This window comes from Lepisosteus platostomus, chromosome 6 (genome assembly GCF_059453375.1).
Source record: "Lepisosteus platostomus isolate fLepPlt1 chromosome 6, fLepPlt1.hap1, whole genome shotgun sequence".
Taxonomy (NCBI): domain Eukaryota; kingdom Metazoa; phylum Chordata; class Actinopteri; order Semionotiformes; family Lepisosteidae; genus Lepisosteus; species Lepisosteus platostomus.
The window spans coordinates 14614665-14637594 of NC_142616.1; the positions used below are offsets into that span (position 1 = coordinate 14614665).

Sequence of the window (22930 nt, forward strand, 5' to 3'; positions counted from 1 at the left end):
CTCTGAGCCCAGACAGTCACAGTTCACCCCAGATCACCCCAGCAGTGATTAATGTCAGAGGTACATTAATTGTGAGAACTGTTCACTGGTGTCTGAGCCCTGGAAGCCCATTGGGATTTTTATAGCTCATTCGAAAAACGGCAATGCAGTGTGTGCAGAGTAACAGCAGTGCTTTTGAGTTTTCAAGTGCATATCTTAATGTAATCAAGTCTCAAAGCCTTACCCCTTCCAGTGGAGGAATAACTGCTGATCAAAGTCATGAAAAGACAAGGTATTGGAGGAATAACTGCTTATCTAATGAATTCCAAGGGGCAAGACGAGCTGTGGACTTTGTAACAGTTAACGCTTGTTTCGTTCTTACTGTACTGTAAATATTTTCACTGGAAAAAAATACTCTTGGTTCTCATTGTAGGAAATGATGTAATACTTGTTTAATGCAAGTGGAAAAAAATCCTGATTATCATGATCTTTAAATTGAACAATAAGAAAAATAATAACTGAATTTAGGAAGGTATGAGGTTTATTTAGGCAAGTAAAAGTTTTATTTAGCTCACCAGGACAGAAAAAAAGGTCTGACATAGCAGCTACCCAATATCCCACCCCAAGACACACTTGTGAAACAGCAGGTTTGAAGAGTGACTTCAGCAAGTCAAAACCACAGAGAAGAACTCTGACAGAGAGACGACATACATTCTGTAACTACTTATATATTGTACTGTAACTGTACCGTATAGTTTGCTAGAAATCACCTCAGTTTTCATTTTTATTGGTATTCAACAAAGCAACTGGGTTAAACTTTAACTTTTTTTACAGTGCATTTGGTGTAATTGTGCTATAAATATTCACAGAGAAACTGTGAGAAGAGCTTTATAGAAAATGAGCTCAACCATCAAGGACCACATCATCCACAGCCTGGAGAGTCTGGATTCAGACAGGTTGAAGAGATTTAAGGACAAGCTCATTGACATGGGAGGAGGAGGCAAGTTCCCTAGAGCAGAAGTCATCAACTATGATGCTATAGAGCTGGCAACACGTCTGATTGCTGTCTATCAGGAACACGGCGCTGTTAAAAAGACAATTGCAATTCTGCGTGGCATTCACGAAAACAAAGTCGCTTCAGATCTGGAAAGCAAGATAGAATGTGGTAAGTTCTAAAGGTGATTCTTTTAAAATCAATTTTTTGGTGTTTTACTTCACAGAATAGTTAAAAGCTTGTGTTGTTGTTCTTCTCTTTCTTAAAGAGAGGTTTCCTTTTCAGATCTATATTGAATGTCTCATCACAGTAAAAGAGGTTAAATATACAGTAGCTGTTCATTATTAGAGTATACTGATAGAAATGGAGGATGTCATAACAAATAAGGGGACCTTATGTTTACTTAAGCTATGTATTCTGTTTTTAAAAACAAGCAAAATGCTTCATAAAACAAGTGTCTCTACACAGTTGTAAATGAAAGGTCAGGAGAGGGTCAAACCCTGATCTCACCCACTGACACCTTCCCATGTATGCACTTCATGAGCCTGTGTGACTCTCCTCCCTCCTGCACGAAGTCATTGTGCTTCAGCAGCTTCCTGGCTCATCCAGACACACAGGTTGCCATTCTGACAGCCACTGGCAAGTTCAGAAAACAAGTTGAGATCAGGCCCCTACTCAGAACAGAAACTTGAGTCACTCATTGTGACTTTATTCTAGTTCTGGAGTTCTGTATGCACATTATCTACATATCGTGATATACTGTATATGTGCACTGTATTGTACCGTGATCTATGCATGAAAGAAAAACAAATGAAAAGTGTTCATTAATATTTTATAAATAAATCTGTGCAATGATACTGACTGCACTGCAGTAGGTCAGAAAGATCATGAAATCTGCTGGGTGGCAGCTGTGTGCTGGAGTCTGGTTGTGAGAGTGTGGAGCTCCGTACTGTTACTGCAGTCATCACTGTTTCACCCGTACTGACATTTTCCTTCATTGTCATTGACAGATGACTCTTCTGATGAGGACGAGGATGATGATGAAGATGAGGATGAGGAAGGTGAGTATTTAACATTTATTTAACATTTTCAATATGTCAGAAGAGCTGCCATCTTGTCAGAACCTGCCATCCTCTCACAATGTTTTGGATAATGAAGAACAGAGAACAGAGAGAACAAAACAATGTTCTGATCTGATCCTTCATTCCTGAGACTCTCAGCTTTAGACTACTTTGAAAAAACCTGTACCAGTAACACAATACCTATTAAATCTGTGTCCTCTGTTTTCCTTTGCCTTCTGATGACATTTTTCTGGAGCCTTAGCTAAGTAACTTGAGTGTTTTTGGTTTGAATCTGCTTCCTGTAGTGGACATGAATTGTTGGGTACTGTACACAGTTATGGTCAGAGCGTTGTTGGCATTGCTGACTTGCAGCGCTGAGGCCCTGGGTTCACTTCCGGATTGGGAGTGCTGTCTGTGTGGAGTTGACATGTTCTCCCCGTGTTGTTTCTGCAGCTGCTCTTATTTCCTCTGATAATCCAAAGACATGCTGACAGGTTAACTGGCTCCTGGGAAATCTTCTCTATGACTTTGACATAAATCTGGGCCTTCATACCTGTTCTGTTTCTGATTTGATCTTAACAAAGCCCTTTGTTTCAGGGAAGAGAAAGAGCTATCTCAAGGCAGGTTAAAATAACAATAAGTGGGTTCATCTCTAAAACCTCAATGGTCACAAACGTTGCTGCATTTCATTTCCTCTTAAATAAGAACGACTCATTACCAATCAACTGGTAGAACCTGCAGGACCAAGATAATGAGAAGGAATCAGCTCTTCATGGGATGAGCTTGTAAGGGATAATGAAAGTAAAATACATTCACACCTTCATGCCAGATACATGAGAAGATAAGAAAGTGTGCAAAGAAGCGTGAGGCCACTTAGTCCATTTTGCTTGTATGGTTTTTAGTTTGAAAAACTATACTTCCTGTTCCTGATGCTCACGAGAGGTTTACATTTCGGGGGCAGACTCTGTAATTTTGCAGTGAACAGTGGATTTTGTTACTTTCATTCACACGCTTATGAGACTGTTGCCTCATTGACACTTGTTTTGGGATTTTCTTTTCTCCTCTGATATTTTGCTAGAGAATTGACTGCACTAGTGACAACAGTAGTGTAGTAGTGAGAGCTGTAGTGATAGTAGTGACAGAAGTAGTGTCAGTGGTAGTGGTAGTGACAGTAGTAGTGACTGCAGTGAAGTAGTGACAGTAGTATTAGAGGGAACGACAGTAGTAGTAATAGTAGTGACAGCAGAATTGGTATTAGTATCAGCGGTAGTGACTGCACTAAAATAGTGACAGTAGTGATAGAAGTAGTTCAGGCGGGTAGCTGCGTCAGCATGCATAGGCTGCAAAGGAACAAGTAATAGGTTTATTCCATGCTGAAAAAAAGAAGAAAGAGAACACAACGTTTCGCCAGTGGAGCCTTCTTCAGGTGTGAGAGAGACAAGGCAGTAGGCAAAGGTAATGTAGCAGGAGAACAAAGGTTGGGAGGGAGGAGGAGCGAGAGGTGGGAGCAGGGGACAGAAAGAGAGGCCAATCAAAAGGTGTGAAGTCAGAATGGGTGCAGAGAGGTGTGAAATGAAACTTCCAATGAATGGAGAAGATTTAAAAGAACAGTAGTCTGTCGTTAAGAGAAGGGAGAATGTGTGATCCTAGCTGCAGAATAATTTTGGTTTTGGTAGTCTTTCTGATGTATGAGTTCGGAAAACTGTCTTTGAGAACACAGACGGAGAGATTAGAGTGGTCGTGGCCGTCAGAGGTGAAATGAGAAACAATGGGCTTGGAGAGATCTTTAATCTTCACAGCCCTGACGTGTTCTCTGAAGCAGTCTCTGAGTCTCCTTCCTGTTTCTCTGATGTAGATGGCTGGGCATTTACTGCAAGAGATACAGTAAATAAGGTTGCTGGAGGTGCAAGATGCCATCTGGGCGATCCGGAATTGTCCTGAGGGGCCTTGAACGAGTGTGGTGTTGGATGTGTACTTGCAGGTGATACAGCAAGCTCTGTTGCATGGGAAACATCCTGGTGTAGATGGTTGTTGAGGCCAGTCAAGGGAGATTATGCAGATTAGGTGGTTGGCGATATGAGATGATGGGGCGATCAGAAAAGAGGGCCCCAATGGAGGGATCATCCTGTTGGATGGAAAAGTTGTGGATAATAGTCCTGGGGATAGGAAGTGTGTTAGGGTGGTAGGGAAGCACCAAAGGAATGCAGTTGTTACGTCGGGAGTTCCTGATCGGGTTGATGGTCCTGGGGGTGTTTTTGGCTCGGGCAAGGGCCCTGTCAATCACACTGCTGGGGTATCCTCTGTTGATGAAAAAGGAGTACATTTCGAGGGCTTGGTTCTCGAAGTCGATGTCGTCACTGCATAGTTGTCATAACCTAAGGAACTGTGAAAAAGGGAGAGAGTTTTTAGTGTGTTTGGGGTGAAATGAGCTGTACAGTAGTAGCTGTAGTAGTAGTGACAGTAGTGGCACTAATGATGATAGTAGTGACCGCAGTAGTGATCTCAAACTTCCATCATCAGCATGAAAAATATAATTAAAAAAATACTGCAGGTCTTGATCTACAATAAATCTTTGCAAGGATGCTGTATATACAGTACAACAGGTCTGCTGTCTGCACTAACGAAACCAGGAGGATCACACAACAGATCATCAGTGCAATTACTGTTTTCAGCACTGATGAATTTTATCATGGTTTTTATTTTTCTTTATCTTTTTCTGACCTGTTTTTTTTATTTGTATTGACAGATGAGAGTTCTAAAGAGAAGGGTAAGTTTTAAACATTTTTGGTAACATAAGAGAAGGAAGAATTGCAACATTGAAATTCTTCATCATGGTTGAAGCATAACTTTCAGATGTTCACAATTTTTTCTTCAGATGATTGTATTTACTCCACAAAAAGTACTAGAAATGCCTGCGCTTTATATTTCAGTGCTCCTAACACAATATTGTAGCAGACGTGGAGTTAATAAAGGAATAACCATGGCAACATTCTTCAGTAGCGCGCGCACACACACACTCTTTACTTAGAGACCTCAGTCAGCCAGTAACCAGGCAACAGAGACTTTAACACCAAACTCAAGAAGAGCTAAACACACACAAGCACAGTAATGGGAACATGTAGATTTAGGGTTAATAAGCCTCATGGGATGAAACAGGGGTAACCAACAGTCAACTATGTACACAATGCTTCTTAGTCTTTATTTACATAGTCAGGGTTAATTAGTGGTCATCCTGCAGACCCCCAGTCCATCCCCCAGCTACGTTTCCCAGCCGTTAGCCGGGTGTGCATCCGCCAAGACACCAGGCGTGGGCGCTACAATATTTCATATAATGGTTGCACATTTCCAGTAAGAATTTTAATGTGATGTACATTTCATTGTCTTGAACAGTTATGAAATATGCATAAACTAAATTCAGTTGAACTATTGATTTGGTTCCCCTGAAGAGAAAGCAGTGAATAGGTCTGTATTGCTAAAGTAGAAGTTAAACCTGTCTGACTTTTGTGTTTTACCCACAGATAAGCTTTTAAAACAACTGCGTAAGTACTCTGTCTTTGTGTGTCTTTGTGTTTTAACACTGCAATTGTCCTACCGATGAAAGTACTGATGTTTAGACAGACAGATGCTAAAGTAGCGTCTTTTGGACTCATATGTGCATGTCTGCTTCTACTACACTGAAAGCTGTGACAATAACATAACCCAAGCAGTCTAGCATTCAAACTGCATGTACATTAAGCAAGAATCTCAGTTTAAATGAATATTAAAACCCGACCAATACATGCTTTCCTCTATTTTGCCTGCAGGCCGGCTTGCTGTGGAGCTGGGTGAGTAGCCAAAGTGTTGCAGAACTTCATTTACAAGATTCCTGAAAGAGTAGACCAGGGGTTCTTAACCTTTTTGAGAGTTCGACCCTTTTTTGGGGTTACTAATATTTTGCGATTACCCGCCGCCCCGCCCGTCTCCACACACACAGACACATTTAAAAACTGTCATGTTGTATAAATTGTAAGCCTACTCACTTAATAATAATAATAACAACTATAATTTTAATTTATATACATTTTTACAGTGACAGTAGCAGTAATAGGTGTGATAATAGTAGTGCAGTAGTACTGACAGTAGTGACATTATCAGTGACAGCATACTGACACTATTAGTGACAATGGTGGTGACAGTAGAAGTGCAGTAGTGGTAGTGACAGCAGTCTCGACATCAGTAGGAACTGTAGTAGTGACAGCAGAAGTGGCTGCACTTTTGACAGTAAGTAGAGTCTTGACAGCAGTAGTGACAGTAGTACTGACAGTAGTAGTGCAGTGGTGGCAGTAGTGACAGTAGTAGTGTGTGCCTGTGCTGTTGGCATCTCATCTCAGGTCTGAGCATAGATGATCAGTGTTTACAGGCTGCTTAATACATTTTGTTCTTTCTTTTTATAGAAAGATGCAGACCTGGAGGTAAGGAAATAATGTCCTCTGTAACAAAACTCCAATGGCTCAGTTGGGTGTTCTACTAAGTGTGTCTACTCAACTGTGTATTTAATACATATTTCATTCTTCTGTTGTGTCACAGGGAGGGCTGGAGGAGTGCCCAAGTGAATTCTTTCTAAATAGAATGATGGCTCAGCCACAATAGCACTTAAGTGCCAAAGTGGTGGTTTATTTGGACACTGCTCCCCATAAACCAACAATACAATTACAGTATATATAGTGCAAAATAAGAACTCAATAGAACAAAAATACACAAAAACTCACAAACACTTCCTCTGAGAGCTATAAGCCAGGAGTCCCACCACCCTTAGGTCCTATCAGCGAACTCAGCTGCCTGGCCCACAGTCAGGTGTTTTGGGTTCACCTCTGTCTGCTGCTTCCTCTGTCCTGCGGCCAAGTCATCCTTTTCCTCCTCAATTACACACCATCAGCAAGGTCTGCCCAGGGCATTGTGTGTGTGAGGTGAAACACTATTGGTCTACATGTTTGAGGAACAACCAAACGTTTGTTCCCCGTCTCCCCGTTTGCGCCTGTCTCTCCAACTATTATCAATGGAATAAACAACCCCACAATGATATTCTGTTTTAGGATTCCTACTCTCCACACATTTTTAAACAACGGTTGCAGAGACAAGTCATCAAGCTGTAAAGAAGCAATGTTATCAGGACTTCTCATCCCTGGACAGCAAGACCAGATCCATCAATCTTAGACGTTGGAGTACCCAATTATTTTGCAATGCGCCGCTGGCGGCGTGTTTTTCTTGGCCCTTTAGTTCCTCCCTCACACGGACTATCATCATTGACCGGGAGTGGCTGCAAACCAGCTCTTGCTTGGGCTTTTGTAAAGACCGCACATGATGTTTGTATCCTAGTTTGATTCTCAGAACTGTTCATTTTTTAACAAGTCTGTTATTATAGGCAGATTATGTCTGCTGGCAGCTCTGGAACAACTCCTGCATTTAACAAGTACTGTACATCTGTGCATCCACCCCCACAGTTAGTTCTGTCATAGGGTGTTTCTGTTTTTCCCTATGTACACCTTAAATGATTGGTTTCCAAAATCAATTTTACTATCAGGGACAAGGGACTGTTTAACCAGAGTCATTGAACTGCCTGTATCCAGTAGAGCTGTTACTTCCTGACCATTAATTATAACAGGGCAATTTGCTAAATTACCAGCACTCTCACCATCTTTTTCCACCCAGGACTGTCTCCCTCCCTTGGGACATAACAGAAACCAGATAGTTTCGGCTTACACACAGCGCAGGTAAAGACTTTATGTCCTGACTATGGTCTTCATCTTGGCCTCCCCCTGCATCCTTCTTGTCTCAGTAGTGCTGTCCCTGGTACCTCTGGGCATAGAAGATAAGTGTCGTTGATGTTCTCCTTGTTGGGCGTTGATGTATTGAAGAGCCAGCTTGGCTTCTGTCAACCCATTGGCTGGCTTACAGTATGTTCTTTCACCCAGGTCCTGGTGTCACACATAGCAACTGCTCCCCAATGATGACCTTGGCAATCTCCTCTTTGTAACACTGCTCTGGGTGAATCCATCTTCTGTATAGACCGTTCAGGCCTTGTTGGTTTCCATAGGCATTTCTCCTGGTGGAATTGTGGTCATCCTGAAACGCTGTCGGTATGTTTCTGGCGATATGTAAAATTTAGTAAGTAATGCTTCCTTTGGGTCACTGTACGTGTTGGATCGGTCCTCATCCACGGCATTAATTCTCCAAGGCCTTGCCTGTGAGCAGAGGCACTAGCCAACAGGCCCACTCCTTCTCCGGCCAATTCCAGGTTCTGACCATGTGCTCAAATCGCTGGAGATAGTTTTTGATCTCCTTACCTTGCTGGTAGGGGGGCCATCTTAGGTTCTTTCCGGAACATGCTTTCTGCTGAAGCACGTGTAGCAGACAAGGGTGTTGAACGCGGTGGACCCCGATCCTGATCTGATGTGGTGCGTTGTCATGGTGCTGGACTACCTGCTGTCTCCACGCTTCCTGGTGTTGCTCCCCAAGCCTGCGTAGCTAGTGCTACCCTGGGCACAACTAAGATCTCCTGAAGGGGGGATTAAAGTCCACGTAATTCTTCCAAATGCCCCTCCTCTCTCTTCTGTTGCCAAGACAGAAAGTCTTGGAGAAGGGCCACCATCTCCCCTTGAGGTTCTGTCATTGGTGCAGGTCCAACAGCTGTTGGTCGTAGAGAGGTGACTCTGGGCCACGCCCCCAGCTCCTCACAACATCCTTCCTCATCCACTTCCTCTGATGATGTCACGGTGCCCCAAGGCTCCTCTGCTTTGAGCTGTGGCAGTGCCTTTGCTTGTGAACGAAGGCCTGCCTGTTTTCTCCAGGGACACACTGTCCTTCGGCTAGCCATCCCATGGCTGCCACCATGGATTAGTACCTAACACATTTACTGAATCTCACCATATTAGACAATTTCTGCATTTTAAAATATGTATTTAAAGTGGTTACCTTATATCCCAGAGATTTTCATCTCTGCTGTGCAGGTTTCTTAGATTCTGCTACTTAGTGCTCTGTAATATTTTGATAAAGTACTCCTGTTCATGTGTTCACGTTCATATGGTTATTATGGTTATCGTGCCCTCTCTGTGTTGTTTCTCCTTTGCTGCTTGGCAGCACTTTTGCATTAAAAATACATTTACCTAGCACTTTTCTGGACACTTCACTCAAAGCTTTTTACAGGAATGGGGACTCCCCTCCACCACCATCTATTTGCTCCTGTGTGGATGATGCGCCATTATAATCATCACACATCACCATTCAGTAGGGAGGAGAACAGAGTGATGAATTCAGTTCACAGATGGGGGTTAGTTGGAGGCCATGACTGGTAAGGACCTGGGAGAAATTTAGTCAGGACAGTGCGGTAACACCTCTACTCTTTTCAAGAAACAGTCTGGAATTTACCTTCAAAAGGATGGCACCTTTATACAGTACCCATTCTGTGTATCCATTGATGTCACATTTCCTGTTTCATGTCTTGATTTGTCTTTATGTGGGAGTTTGCTCTCCATAGCAGTTCCTGCATAGTCAGGTCTGCTCTTTCTATGGAGGCACCTGCTCCTCTGGCTTGTTGTTTTATGAGAAGGGGCTCTCTGAAGCAAGACCTTGAAGTCAGGATCCTGCTTGTATACTGAGGTCATAGCCCTCCTCACAGGAGTCTGAGCATTTTCTCTGTCCCAGAGCTTCTGACTGTGAAGCAGTGAGGCAGAGCTGAGGCTCAGGGACAGAGAGCAGTTCAAACTCCACTGTGGGAGGAGCAGCATCACACAGCACTTTCTCCTGCTGGACACACCCCCCTGACACACAAGGTCACCCTGCTGAACACCTGATCTCAACACAGACAGCAGTAAAGACTCACCTGTTCACACATCCGATCTCAACACAGACAGTAACGAAGACACACCTGTTCACCGGAAATATTAGTGAGGACCCTGTGCAGAAATACCAGGACGATCTCTAGAGGCGTAGTCGATATAACAATCTGAGGTCCAAAAGCTGAAGGGGAACAAGTACAAACCCAGAAGCGGAGCCATAAGCCTGGAGGAAGACAAGAGTTGAAACCAGAACAATAATCAAAGTACCAAAACCAAAACCAGGAGATGTGGTTGAAGAATAAACCAGGGTCAGGAAACCAAAAACCAAGTACTGTAGTAAGTAATAGCGAAAGACAAAGTAGATCTAACCAGGAAAAACCCTAATACTGAGCACAGGGGAGAGTGTGAAGCAGCATTAAATAGGCTGGGGTAAATGGGCTAATTGGGAACCGTGCTGGAATGCGAGGTGGAATGACTAGTCCTCCGGGGGCGTGGCGTAACAGACAGCAGTGAAGACAACCTGTTTTTATCTCCAGCTGGACACAGACAGAAATTTTGATGTTTTTTTTTCTGGAACTATCGTTTCTTTCTCTTTACAGAATTTGAGAGCGCACGCACTAATGCAGGTGAGACTATTTGTTTTCTCAAGCATTCATCAATCTCATTAAAATATACAAAGTACAGGTTCAGTGAGCTGGGATTGCTTAACACTGTTCATCATCAGCTCTTCTCATTGGTCTCCTTTCTTGTCTATAGTGGACGTGACTCTGGACCCCAGAACAGCTCATCCCAGACTCATTGTGTCGAGGAATGGGAAACAAGTTAGACATGGTGACATACGACAGGATCTCCCCGACAATCCAGAGAGATTTACTTCCTGTGTCGATGTCCTGGGAAAGGATGGGATCACCTCAGGTCGACACTACTGGGAGGTGAAAGTGAAAAATAAGTCAGCCTGGACTTTAGGAGTTGTCAGAGAGTCGATTAAAAGGAAGGGGCAGATCACACTGTCCCCTGAGAAAGGTTTCTGGACTGTGTGGCTGAGGAAAGGAAAGTATGAAGCAATAACAACCCCTTCTTTCGACCTCCCCCTGACCATGAAGCCCCGGAAGGTGGGGGTGTATGTGGATTATGAGGGGGGGCAGGTCTCCTTTTACAATGTGGAGGAGGAGTCTCATATTTATACGTTCACTTGCAACTTCAGGGAGAAGCTCTACCCGTTCTTCAGCCCCTGTACCAATGATGGGGGTAAAAACTCAGCCCCTCTGATCATCACTCCTGTCAGTCCCTCTGAGTGACACACAACATCTGTGGAGGGGGCAGCATGTATAATAACTGCTGTGTATTTTGGGTTCACTAATTTGCCACAGATTGGGTGTACTATTATTTTGTGTTGGGTTTGTTGATCAAACAACAAATAAAATGCCTTCAGTTTTGTTACTCGAGCTTCACTCCAATTATTAAAATTCAATTATTTAATCTGTAAGGGCTGTCAGTCGGACAATATGATTTAAAAATTACTAGTAAAAAGTGAAGGTTGTAAAAATTCTAAAACCTTTTAGAAAAAAATCATTTTTTTTAAATTGTTGTTCATTTTATGTATTTTAACCTGCCTGCTCTTCCGTGTATCTAGCAACAATGTGAACAGAAAGGCACAAAGATACTGGAACTACACTGAAAACAAACATTAAGATTTATGTTGAAAAAGGGAATAAACTCCTTTCTTGACGTAACATTGGACTTAACCCTTTATTCTGTAGCTGTTTATTTATTATTTTTTATCTTGTGAGATTAAAGAAACATGCCTCTCAAAGAAATGGGTTTCGTTTTCAAAGAAATAATTTGTTTAGCATTGTTACCACATTTTGTTCTTTTGCTTTACTCAAAAGGCCAAATTTGTAACGGGAGCCAGTTCAGACTCCCGTGTAGTGCATATTTTGGACCCTATGCAGACGGTAAAATCCGGAAGAGACTGGAGAAGGACAACAGGTAAACACGACAGGGTCAGGATTGGTTGACTGACAGGGGGTCGTGACAATGGTGAACTGGTGCTTGGGGGGCGTGGCACAGGCGAGCAAGTCCAAAACTATCCAGAAGGGGAAACCAGGGAGCAGTCCAAAAGTCCATAGCCGGCAGATCCATCCGAAACAAAAACTAGACAAGGATAAAAACCGGAACGGGATCCGGTGCAGGAAGAGGGAGAATAAAAATGGGATAACGGGGCCAGGCGCTCTGAGCCCCGGACTCAGCTGGGTCGGGACGCCGATAGGAGGCCTGTGCCCTCAAGCCGCGGACTTGATGGTAGGCAGGCCGCCGGGCGTCCGTCTTCCAATGCAGAGCCGGGAGTAGCAAGAGCACCCAGCTTAAATAAGGAGGGGCAGGACTGAGGGCAGGTGCACAGAATCAGCAAAATGTGAAAGAGCTTCTTCCCCATTGTCGTCATAAAGCCTGGAGAAGCCCGTGCCTGTTCACTGGTCTCTGAGCCCAAACAGCCACAGTTCACCCCAGATCACCCCAGCAGTGATTAATGTCAGAGGTACATTAATTGTGAGAACTGTTCACTGGTGTCTGAGCCCTGGAAGCCCATTGGGATGGCAGTGTGTGGGGATCCTCATTTTTATAGCTCATTCGAAAAACGACAATGCAGTGTGTGCAGAGTAACAGCAGTGCTTTTGAGTTTTCAGGTGCATATCTTAATGTAATCAAGTCTCAAAGCCTTACCCCTTCCAGTGGAGGAATAACTGCTGATCAAAGTCATGAAAAGACAAAGTATTGGAGGCATAACTGCTTATCTAATGAATTCCAAGGGGCAAGACGAGCTGTGGACTTTGTAACAGTTAACGCTTGTTTCGTTCTTACTGTACTGTAAATATTTTCACTGGAAAAAAATACTCTTGGTTCTCGTTGTAGGAAATGATGTAATACTTGTTTAATGCAAGTGGAAAAAATCCTGATTATCATGATCTTTAAATTGAACAATAAGAAAAATAATAACTGAATTTAGGAAGGTATGAGGTTTATTTAGGCAAGTAAAAGTTTTATTTAGTTCATCAGGACAGGAAAAAAAATTCTGACATAGCAGCTACCCAAGATCCCGCCCCAAGACACACTTGTGAAACAGCAGGTTTGAAGAGTGACTTCAGCAAGTCAAAGCCACAGAGAAGAACTCTGACAGAGAGACGACAAGACAGACGACATTCATACTATAACTACATATACAGTATATTGTACTGTAAAGGAACAAGTAATAGGTTTATTCCATGCTGAAAAAAAGAAGAAAGAGAACACAACGTTTCGGCCGTGGAGCCTTCTTCAGGTGTGACACCTGAAGAAGGCTCCACGGCCGAAACGTTGTGTTCTCTTTCTTCTTTTTTTCAGCATGGAATAAACCTATTACTTGTTCCTTTGCAGCCTACGCATGCTGACGCAGCTACCCACCTGTACTACATATTGTACTGTAGTTCAGGTGGGTAGCTGCGTCAGCATGCGTAGGCTGCAAAGGAACAAGTAATAGGTTTATTCCATGCTGAAAAAAAAGAAGAAAGAGAACACAACGTTTTGGTCGTTGTGTTCTCTTTCTTCTTTTTTTCAGCATGGAATAAACCTATATATTGTACTGTAACTGTACCGTATAGTTTGCTTGAAATCACCTCAGTTTTCATTTTTATTGGTATTCAACAGAGTAACTGGGTTGAACTTTAGCTTTTTTTACAGTGCATTTGGCGTAATTGTGCTATAAATATTCACAGAGAAACTGTGAGAAGAGCTTTATAGAAAATGAGCTCAGCCATCAAGGACCACATCATCCACAGCCTGAAGAGTCTGGATTCAGACAGGTTGAAGAGATTTAAGGACAAGCTCATTGACATGGGAGGAGGAGGCAAGTTCCCTAGAGCAGAAGCAATCAACTATGATGCCATAGAGCTGGCAACACGTCTGATTGCTGTCTATCAGGAACACGGCGCTGTTAAAAAGACAATTACAATTCTGCGTGGCATTCACGAAAACAAAGTCGCTTCAGATCTGGAAAGCAAGATAGAATGTGGTAAGTTCTAAAGGTGATTCTTTTAAAATCAGACTCATGTTTTGGTGTTTTACTTCACAGAATAGTTAAAAGCTTGTGTTGTTGTTCTTCTCTTTCTTAAAGAGAGGTTTCCTTTTCAGATCTATATTGAATGTCTCATCACAGTAAAAGAGGTTAAATATACAGTAGCTGTTCATTATTAGAGTACACTGCCAGAAATGGAGGATGTCATAACAAGTAAGGGAGCCTTATCTTTACTTGAGCTATGTATTCTGTTTTTAAAAACAAGCAAAATGCTTCATAAAACAAGTGTCTCTACACAGTTGTAAATGAAAGGTCAGGAAAGGGTCAAACCCTGATCTCACCCACTGACACCTTCCCATGTATGCACTTCATGAGCCTGTGTGACTCTCCTCCCTCCTGCACGAAGTCATTGTGCTTCAGCAGCTTCCTGGCTCATCCAGACACACAGGTCGCCATTCTGACAGCCACTGGCAAGTTCAGAAAACAAGTTCAGATCAGGCCCCTACTCAGAACAGAAACTTGAGTCACTCATTGTGACTATATTCTAGTTCTGGAGTTCTGTATGCACATTATCTACATATCGTGATATACTGTATATGTGCACTGTATTGTACCGTGATCTTTGCATGAAAGAAAAACAAATGAAAAGTGTTCATTAATATTTTATAAATACACCTCTGCAATGATACTGATTGTACTACAGTAGGTCAGAAAGATCATGAAACCTGCTGGGTGGCAGCTGAGTGCTGGAGTCTGGTTGTGAGAGTGTGGAGCTCCGTACTGTTACTGCAGTCATCAGTGTTTCACCCGTACTGACATTTTCCTTCATTGTCATTGACAGATGACTCTTCTGATGAGGACGAGGATGATGATGAAGATGAGGATGAGGACGGTGAGTATTTATCATTTATTTAACATTTTCAATATTTCAGAAGAGCTGCCATCTTGTCTGAACCTGCCATCCTCTCACAATGTTTTTTTGATAATGAAGAACAGAGAACAGAGAGAACAAAACAATTTTCTGATCTTATCCTTCATTCCTGAGACTCTCAGCTTTAGACTACTTTGAAAAAACCTGTACCAGTAACACAATACCTATTAAATCTCTATCCTCTGTTTTCCTTTGCCTGCAGATGACTTTGTTGGAGCCTTAGCTAAGTAACTTGAGTGTTTTTGGTTTGTGCAGATTGTAAAACTGCTGCTATATTTATTAATGCCTATAAGGCTGAATATGCAGGCATCTGTTTCCTGTAGTGGACATGAATTGTTGGGTACTGTACACAGTTATGGTCAGAGCGTTGTTGGCATTGCTGACTTGCAGCGCTGAGGCCCTGGGTTCACTTCCGGATTGGGAGTGCTGTCTGTGTGGAGTTGACATGTTCTCCCCGTGTTGTTTCTGCAGCTGCTCTTATTTCCTCTGATAATCCAAAGACATGCTGACAGGTTAACTGGCTCCTGGGAAATCTGGCCCTGGTGTGAGTCTGTCTGTGTGTCTTGTAATGGACTGGCATCCTGTGCAGGGTGTATCCTTGTGCCTGTTGCTTTCTGGGATAGGCTCTGACTTCCCTGTAGCCCATAAAGTGGTTAGAACATGGATGGACGGGTGAATAGATGCACACGAGCCCTGTTTTCAGTCTCACTGGCATCTTGTACAACAGCTCTTCTCTATGACTTTGACATAAACCTGGGCCTTCATACCTGTTCTGTTTCTGATTTGATCTTAACAAAGCCCTTTGTTTCAGGGAAGAGAAAGAGCTATCTCAAGGCAAGTTAAAAAAACCAATAAGTGGGTTCATCTCTAAAACCTCAATGGTCACAAAAGTTGCTGCATTTAATTTCCTCTTAAATAAGAACGACTCATTACCAATCAACTGGTAGAACCAGCAGGACCAAGATAATGAGAAGGAATCTGCTCCTCATGGGATGAGCTTGTAAGGGATAATGAAAGTAAAATACATTCACACCTTCATGCCAGATACATGAGAACATAAGAAAGTGTGAAAAGAAGCGTGAGGCCACTTAGTCCATTTTGCTCATTTGGTTTTTAGTTTGAAAAACTATACAGTACTTCCTGTTCCTGATTCTCATGAGAGGTTTACATTTCGGGGGCAGACTGTGTAATTTTGCAGTGAACAGTGGATTTTGTTGCTTTCACTCACACACTTGTGAGACTGTTGCCTCATTAACACTTGTTTTGAGATTTCCTTTTCCCCTCTGATATTTTGCTAGAGAATTGACTGCACTCGTGACAACAGTGGTGGTAGTAGTGACAGCTGCAGTGATAGTAGTGACTGCAGTAAAGTAGTGACAGTAGTATTAGAGGGAATGACAGTGGTAGTAATAGTAGTGACAGCAGAATTGGTGGTAGTTTCAGTGGTAGTGACTGCACTAAAATAGTGACAGTAGTGGTACAAGTAGTGACAGTAGTAGTGGTAGTAATGACAGTGGTATTGACAGCAGTAGTGACAACAATACTTACTGCAGTAGCGGCTGCAGTAGTGACTGCAGTACAGTTGTAGTGCAGTAGTAGTAGTAATGACATTAGTAGTGATTGCAGTAGTGCTGTCAAACTTTCATCATAAAAAAAATTCAAAGATACTGCAGGTCTTGATCTACAATAAATGTTTGCAAGGATGATGTATGTGCAGCCGGCCTTTTGTGTGCACTAAAGAATCCAGGAGGATCACACAAAAAATCATCAGTGCTATTAATGATTTCAGAACTGATATATTTTATCAAGCTTTTTATTTTCCTTTTTTTGACATGTTTTTTTATTTGCATTGACAGAAGAGACTTCTAAAGAGATGGGTAAGTTTTAAATATTTTTAGTAACAAGAGAAGGAATATTTTCAATATTGGAAACCTTAATACACCTTAAGATGTTCCTTAAGATATGTCTTAATACACATCTGCACTATGCACGTTTTACCTAGTGTACCATTTTTTTGGTCTCACTACTACATATTTATTTTCCAGAAAATATATGTCATCCCTGTTGTCTACATTGTTTAGTGTTGTCTGTTGTACTGTGCATGTCCCGAGAGATCAGCGCGATTAAGAATGCCAATGTACGTCTACATACAGTATGGCAATATACTACTCTACTCTCCCTCTCCTCCAAAAAAAAGGATTAGAGAAGTGTGCATTATATATTACAGTGCACCTAACATAATATTTTATGTAATGCTTGAACATTTCCAATCAGAATTGTTATGCAATGTACTACCTTTCCATGCCTTAAACAGTTTTGAAACAAGCATGAAGTGAATTCAGTAGAACTACAGTATTTGATTTGAATCATCCTATTCCTCTGTAGAGAAAGCAGTGAATAGGTCTGTATTGCAAAAGTAGGAGTTAAACCTGTCTGACTTTTGTGTTTTACCCACAGATGAGCTTTTAAAACAACTGCGTAAGTACTCTGTCTGTGTGTGTCTTTGTGTTTTAACAGTAATGTTTCTACCAATGAAAGTACTGATGTTTAGACAGACAGATGCTACAGTAGTGTCTTTTGGACTCATATGTGCAGGTCTGCTTCTACAACACCGAAAGCTGTGACAATAACATAACCCAAGCAGTCTAGCATTCAAACTGTATGTACATTAAACAAGAATCTCAGTTTTAATTAATATTAAAATCCATCCAACACATGCTTTCCTTTATTTTGCCTGCAGGCCGGCTTGCTGTGGAGCTGGGTGAGTAGCCTATGTGTGCTGTTCTACCCTAAAATTTCTACTGAACTTCATTTACATGACTCCTGAAAGAGCAGACTCACTGGACAGAGTGCAGTCAGTGCTGGAAGGGAGCAATGTTAGCCACAGCTCCACCTTGTCAGCCTTATTACCAGCTCACAAGTCAGAAAATTATTAAAATAAGCAGATGTTGGTGTTTTGGGATGATTATATGCATACAATTAAAATGATCTAAAATTACCATGTAAGTGGTATGATGAGCAGAGTCAACATCTGTAAATAATCAGAACAAGATCAGATCCACACCAGAGATTCCTCTGCTGAGTGAAAAATTAATCAACTACACATAAATTACTTTTATTCAGTAAATATATTCTGAATAATAATAATAATAATAATAATAATAAGAAGAAGAAGAAGAAGAAGAAGAAGAAGAAGAAGAAGAAGAAATATGTTTAATGTTATATAATAATAATTACCTAAAAATAAAAACATGCTTTATTTCCACTATACTAATATACCACAGTTATTTACATTGAAGAAAAAAACAAAGCAGACAAAAAAAAACAGTAAGAATCTCCCAGATTATACACTACCTGACAATCAAGAATATAGATTCTTCAGTACTAGTTAACCTTCTGTGTTGGTCTTCTTCATAATTTCAAGTAACAATACAGAGATCACTACTGCCATGACAACAGTATTATTGCAATGTTGCAGAGCTGTAGTTACAGTAGCAGGAACAGGTGTTGGGACAATAGTAATGCAGTAGTGACAGCAGTATTCACAGTAATAGTGACAGCAGTGACTGCAGTAATAAATGTAGTAGAGACTGTAGCAGTACAGTATATAGTGGTAGTAGTGCCAGCAGTAGTAACTGCAAAAGTGACAGTAAAGTCATTATTAGTGACAGTTGTAGGGGATTTTGTGATTTTACTGGGAGAATCATTAATTGTAGCAGTAATCATGCGGTAGTTCGTTATGGCTTTTAGAAAATGAATCGTCAGAACAACTAACAACGCACAGACACGGATTTGATGCACGAAACACATTTATTAAACATAAATTGTGCACCAAACATATATCAGTCTGCATGGATACAGGCGGCAGACCTTACTGTGAGGGTTATCAATATACAAGGTATACAATCTCAAAGAGATGCAAACACAAAGAGATACAGAACAGAGCATATATTTCAATACTGTATATCGTTCGGCTATACCAAATCGCTAGTCAGTGTCATTACCCACTGTTATACTAGACTCGGAAGTACAGCAGAAGCAACAGTAGGATCTACAGTAGTAGTGCAGTGGTAGCAGTACTGACAGCAGTGGTTTGTGCCTGTACCCTTTGCATCTCAGAGCTGAGCATCAGTTCAAGATAAGATCAGTGTTTACAGGTTGCACGTGATTTGAGCTAATGAAAGTGAGCTCACTGCCATCTCAATCTCTCAATCTCCAAGTTCTCTGATACCCTTTTTCTTATTGTTATAGAAAGATGCAGACCTGGAGGTAAGGAAAATATGTCCTGTTACGTAGTTCCAATACCTCAGTTGGATGTGTTCCACTAAGTGAGTTTCGCCATACCTGTATACTTAATACATATTTCTATAGATGCTGCATGGATTTGGATGTAATGCAATTATTGGATTTCATATTAGAAAATGTCTGCGTTTTATTTTTCCCTTAAATTCCAGAGATTTTCTTCTCCGCTGTGACATCAGTGGCTGTCCTAGTAAATAGGCTTCTCAGATTCTGCTTCTTTGTCTGCTGTAACGATTTGATAAAGCACTCTCACTGACATGCAAACAGCATCAATATGGTTGTTTCTGTTCAAGTCAAAAGTGGTAGGAGTTTCTGAAATATCCCCACCTGGTGGGGCAGGTTTACTGTCCCAGGAGTCTGAATGATCCTCTAGATCTCATCTCCCCAAATAAAAGTGAGCATCACTCTTCCTGATATTTGCTAGGCAGCTCTTTTTCATTAATAAATAAATAATCCTTACACATATAGAGGCTTTTTAGGACACTGCACTCAAAGCTCTTCACAGATAACAGGGACTCCCCTCCACCAGCACCAATGCGCAGCCCCACCTGGATGATGCAACAGCAGCCATAGAGTGATGAAGCCAGTTCAGAGACGGGGATAATTAGGAAGCCATGACTGGTAAAGGCCAGGGGGAAATTTGGCGGGGACATCAGGGTAACACCTCTACTCTTTTCGAAAAACACCCTGGGATTTTTAATGACCACATACAGTATAGTCTGGACCTCAGTTTTACTAAGACTGAAGCTTTTATACAGTACAGTCCCCATTGTGCATGTCTATTGATGTCACATTTTCAAGTCTGTCTGTAGCATGTTTTTCCTGAGAGTCAGGTCTGCTCTTTCTATGGAGGCACCTGCTCCTCTGGCTTGTTGTTTTTTCAGAAGGGGCTCTCTGAAGCAAGACCTTGAAGTCAGGATCCTGCTTGTATACTGAGGTCATAGCCCTCCTCACAGACGTCTGAGCATTTTCTCTGTCCCAGAGCTTCTGACTGTGAAGCAGTGAGGCAGAGCTGAGGCTCAGGGACAGAGAGCAGCTTAAACTCCACTGTGGGAGGAGCAGCAACACACAGCACTTTCTCCTGCTGGACACACCCCTGACACACAAGATCACCCTGCTGCTCACCTGATCTCAACACAGACAGCAGTGAGACACACCTGTTCACACACCTGATCTCAACACAGACAGAAGTGAAGACAATCTTATTTTATTTCCAGCTGCAAACTGATATAAAACTTGTTACAGTTTTTTTTCTTTAACTATCATTCCTTTCTCTTTACAGAATTTGAGAGGGCACGCAGGAATGCAGGTGAGACTGTTTGCTTTCTCAAGCATTCGTCAATCTCATTAAAATACACAAAGTATAGGTTCAGTGCCCAGGGATTACTTTTCACTGTTCATCATCAGCTCTTCTCATTCATCTCCTTTCTTGTCCATAGTGGACGTGACTCTGGACCCCAGGACAGCTCATCCCCATCTCATTGTGTCGAGGAATGGGAAACAAGTTAAAGTTGGAGACCTCCGACAGGATGTCCCTGACAATCCAGAGAGATTTACTTCCTGTGTCAATGTCCTGGGAAAGGATGGGATCACCTCAGGTCGACACTACTGGGAGGTGAAGGTTGGAAAGAAGACTGAGTGGGATTTAGGAGTTGTCAGAGAGTCTATCAAAAGGAAGGGGCGGATCACACTGAGTCCTGAGAATGGGTTCTGGATAGTGTTGTTGAGGGATGGAAGTTACAAAGCAATCACAACCCCTTCTGTCAAGCTACCCCTGACCATGAAGCCCCGGAAGGTGGGGGTGTATGTGGATTATGAGGGGGGGCAGGTCTCCTTTTACAATGTGGAGGAGGAGTCTCATATTTATACGTTCACTTGCAACTTCAGGGAGAAGATCTACCCTTTCTTCAGCCCCTGTAAAAATGATGGGGGTAAAAACTCAGCCCCACTGATCATCACTCCTGTCAGTCCCTCTGAGTGACACACAATATCTGTTGGAGGGGCAGCATGTATAATAACTGCTGTGTCTTTTGGGTTCACTGATTTACCACAGATAGGTTGAACTATTATTTTGCATTGGGTTTGTTGATCCAGTAAGAAATGAAAGAGAAATCACTTTTACTTGAACTCTGTTTCCACTGATTTCTGATCCTCTGTAGGATCAAGCATTTCAAGCATCCCAACAGCCTCTGAGAGTTACAAAAATGACATTTAGATCAGCAAGATGAAATAATTAAATCTGTGATAGCTGTCAGCCAGAGATTTTCATGAAAATCATTATGCTTTCAAATCTAGTAATAAAAAAGTGAAAATTCATTCATTTAAAATTCATTTTTTTAATTATTGTTTTTTTTATGTTTTAACCTTCCTGCTCATTCCTGTTTCTAGCAACAATGTAAGATAATGACAGAAAGATACTGAAAACTAAGTAAATATTTATGTTGAATAAAAGTAATAATGTCCTTTATTCACCTAACATTGGACATAAGACAATACTGTACAAACAAGCAAAATAAATGCTCTTTCTCTAATTGTTTAGAGATTGTCCACACAGTACAGCAGATGTAAGTGAGTTTATGATTGGTGACCTCAGGTCTATTTGTGGAATAATACATGCAGACAGCTCCCCAGGTCTGGAACTGAACCCCAGACCCCAGCAATGAAAGACAGCAATGCTCATCACTGCACCACCATGATGCTTATCCCTTTATTCTGGAAATGTCCCTTCGCTATGGTATTGGAGCTGTTTATGAATATTTTTTTATCTGTTATGTGTTAAAATACAGGCTTCTCAATGAAATTGGGTTCTTCTTTCTTAAATAATTTGTTCATCAACGGTACCAAACGTGGATGCTGTCACTCTCAGACAAACTGTAAACCGCTTATTGACTTCTGCACTAATATATAAATCCATTTTGGGAATTTGCTAATCCATCCATACATCTTCTAAGCAGTCCTAATTCATGGACATAAGGTAGCAGGAGCCAGTCCAATAAGCAACAGGAGCAAGACAAGACACCCGTCTGTCTCAGGGCAGACACACAGACACACTCACATCAGGCCTAATGTTCCCAGGAACCAATTAACCTACCAGTGTGTGTTTGTAATGTGGGAGAAAACCAGAGTACCTGGAAAAAACCCATATGAGTACAGAGAACAGGTAAACTCCACACAGACAGCACCCAAGGAACTGAACCCTGGGTCACAGCAATGCTCACTACCCTGTACCTACAGTAGGAATAATCTAAAGGCAGGACATACTTTCAACAGATAAACATCACCAAAGCCACCGAGCACAAGTGGAGTTCTCTGGATTACAGTTGATCATTCCAAGTCCAGTCAAAGTCCATGTCACTGCCAAACCAACTGTATACAGGATATAGAGAATCTTTTGTGGAATACTCGAAATAACTATTTTAAAAAGATACAAAGAAGAAAAAGAAAAAAATAAATAAAATGCACACATACAGTGTCATATACAAAATACTATAAAATGCTGTGTTACATTGAAATTACCAATACTGCAAATACTTTAAGAAATAATTGTATGATAGTGTTGAGATGAGTCACTGAATAGGTTCAGGATACAGTAAGTGCTCTTCCAGAACTACTCTGTTCCAGATTAGGCACATCTTAGTCTTCTTCTCGAGCACAGGAGCTCAAACAGGGGAAAGAGCTGAGTATAATAACCACTAATACAATAATCAATACAATACAATTCAGAACAATACAATTGTACAATCAATAAAATACAATACAATATTGTACAATACTGTACTGTAACTGTACTGTATTAGCTTA

General features: G+C 41.6%; 3 protein-coding genes across 6 annotated transcripts in view; all 3 read left to right on the forward strand.

The window, feature by feature from the left end:
- Positions 1–22930, forward strand: part of LOC148660511 (E3 ubiquitin-protein ligase TRIM69-like) — an 88704-nt gene that overhangs the window by 13535 nt on the left and 52239 nt on the right. The window lies entirely within an intron of this gene.
- Positions 655–11581, forward strand: LOC148660512 (E3 ubiquitin-protein ligase TRIM69-like). Of its 2 annotated transcripts, XM_088637947.1 has the most exons (8): positions 655–1144; positions 1984–2034; positions 4781–4801; positions 5553–5573; positions 5838–5858; positions 6468–6485; positions 10448–10474; positions 10605–11581. In XM_088637947.1, the coding sequence occupies exons 1-8, from the start codon at positions 877–879 to the stop codon at positions 11144–11146; spliced, it is 969 nt and encodes a 322-aa protein (XP_088494073.1). In that variant the 5' UTR covers positions 655–876; the 3' UTR covers positions 11147–11581. The 2 variants fall into 2 exon arrangements, with proteins under 2 accessions (XP_088494073.1, XP_088494074.1); XM_088637948.1 differs by lacking the exons at positions 5838–5858; positions 6468–6485.
- LOC148660513 (erythroid membrane-associated protein-like) lies at positions 13296–22051 on the forward strand. 2 transcript variants are annotated; one of them, XM_088637950.1, is made up of 9 exons: positions 13296–13314; positions 13598–13893; positions 14738–14788; positions 16684–16704; positions 17285–17305; positions 17568–17588; positions 19079–19096; positions 20412–20438; positions 20569–22051. In XM_088637950.1, exons 2-9 carry the CDS (start codon positions 13626–13628, stop codon positions 21108–21110), a joined length of 969 nt encoding a protein of 322 aa, XP_088494076.1. In that variant the 5' UTR covers positions 13296–13314; positions 13598–13625; the 3' UTR covers positions 21111–22051. The 2 variants fall into 2 exon arrangements, with proteins under 2 accessions (XP_088494076.1, XP_088494075.1); XM_088637949.1 differs by lacking the exon at positions 13296–13314 and having other exon boundaries at positions 13446–13893.

Bases quoted from the DNA above. Each gene is read 5' to 3' on its own strand.
- LOC148660512 (XM_088637947.1), top strand. From the start codon at position 877: ATGAGCTCAACCATCAAGGACCACATCATCCACAGCCTGGAGAGTCTG. The intron at 2,035-4,780 runs GTGAGTATTTAA...TTGTATTGACAG, and splicing joins TGAAGATGAGGATGAGGAAG to ATGAGAGTTCTAAAGAGAAG. The intron at 10,475-10,604 runs GTGAGACTATTT...TCTTGTCTATAG, and splicing joins GAGCGCACGCACTAATGCAG to TGGACGTGACTCTGGACCCC.
- LOC148660513 (XM_088637950.1), top strand. From the start codon at position 13,626: ATGAGCTCAGCCATCAAGGACCACATCATCCACAGCCTGAAGAGTCTG. The intron at 14,789-16,683 runs GTGAGTATTTAT...TTGCATTGACAG, and splicing joins TGAAGATGAGGATGAGGACG to AAGAGACTTCTAAAGAGATG. The intron at 20,439-20,568 runs GTGAGACTGTTT...TCTTGTCCATAG, and splicing joins GAGGGCACGCAGGAATGCAG to TGGACGTGACTCTGGACCCC.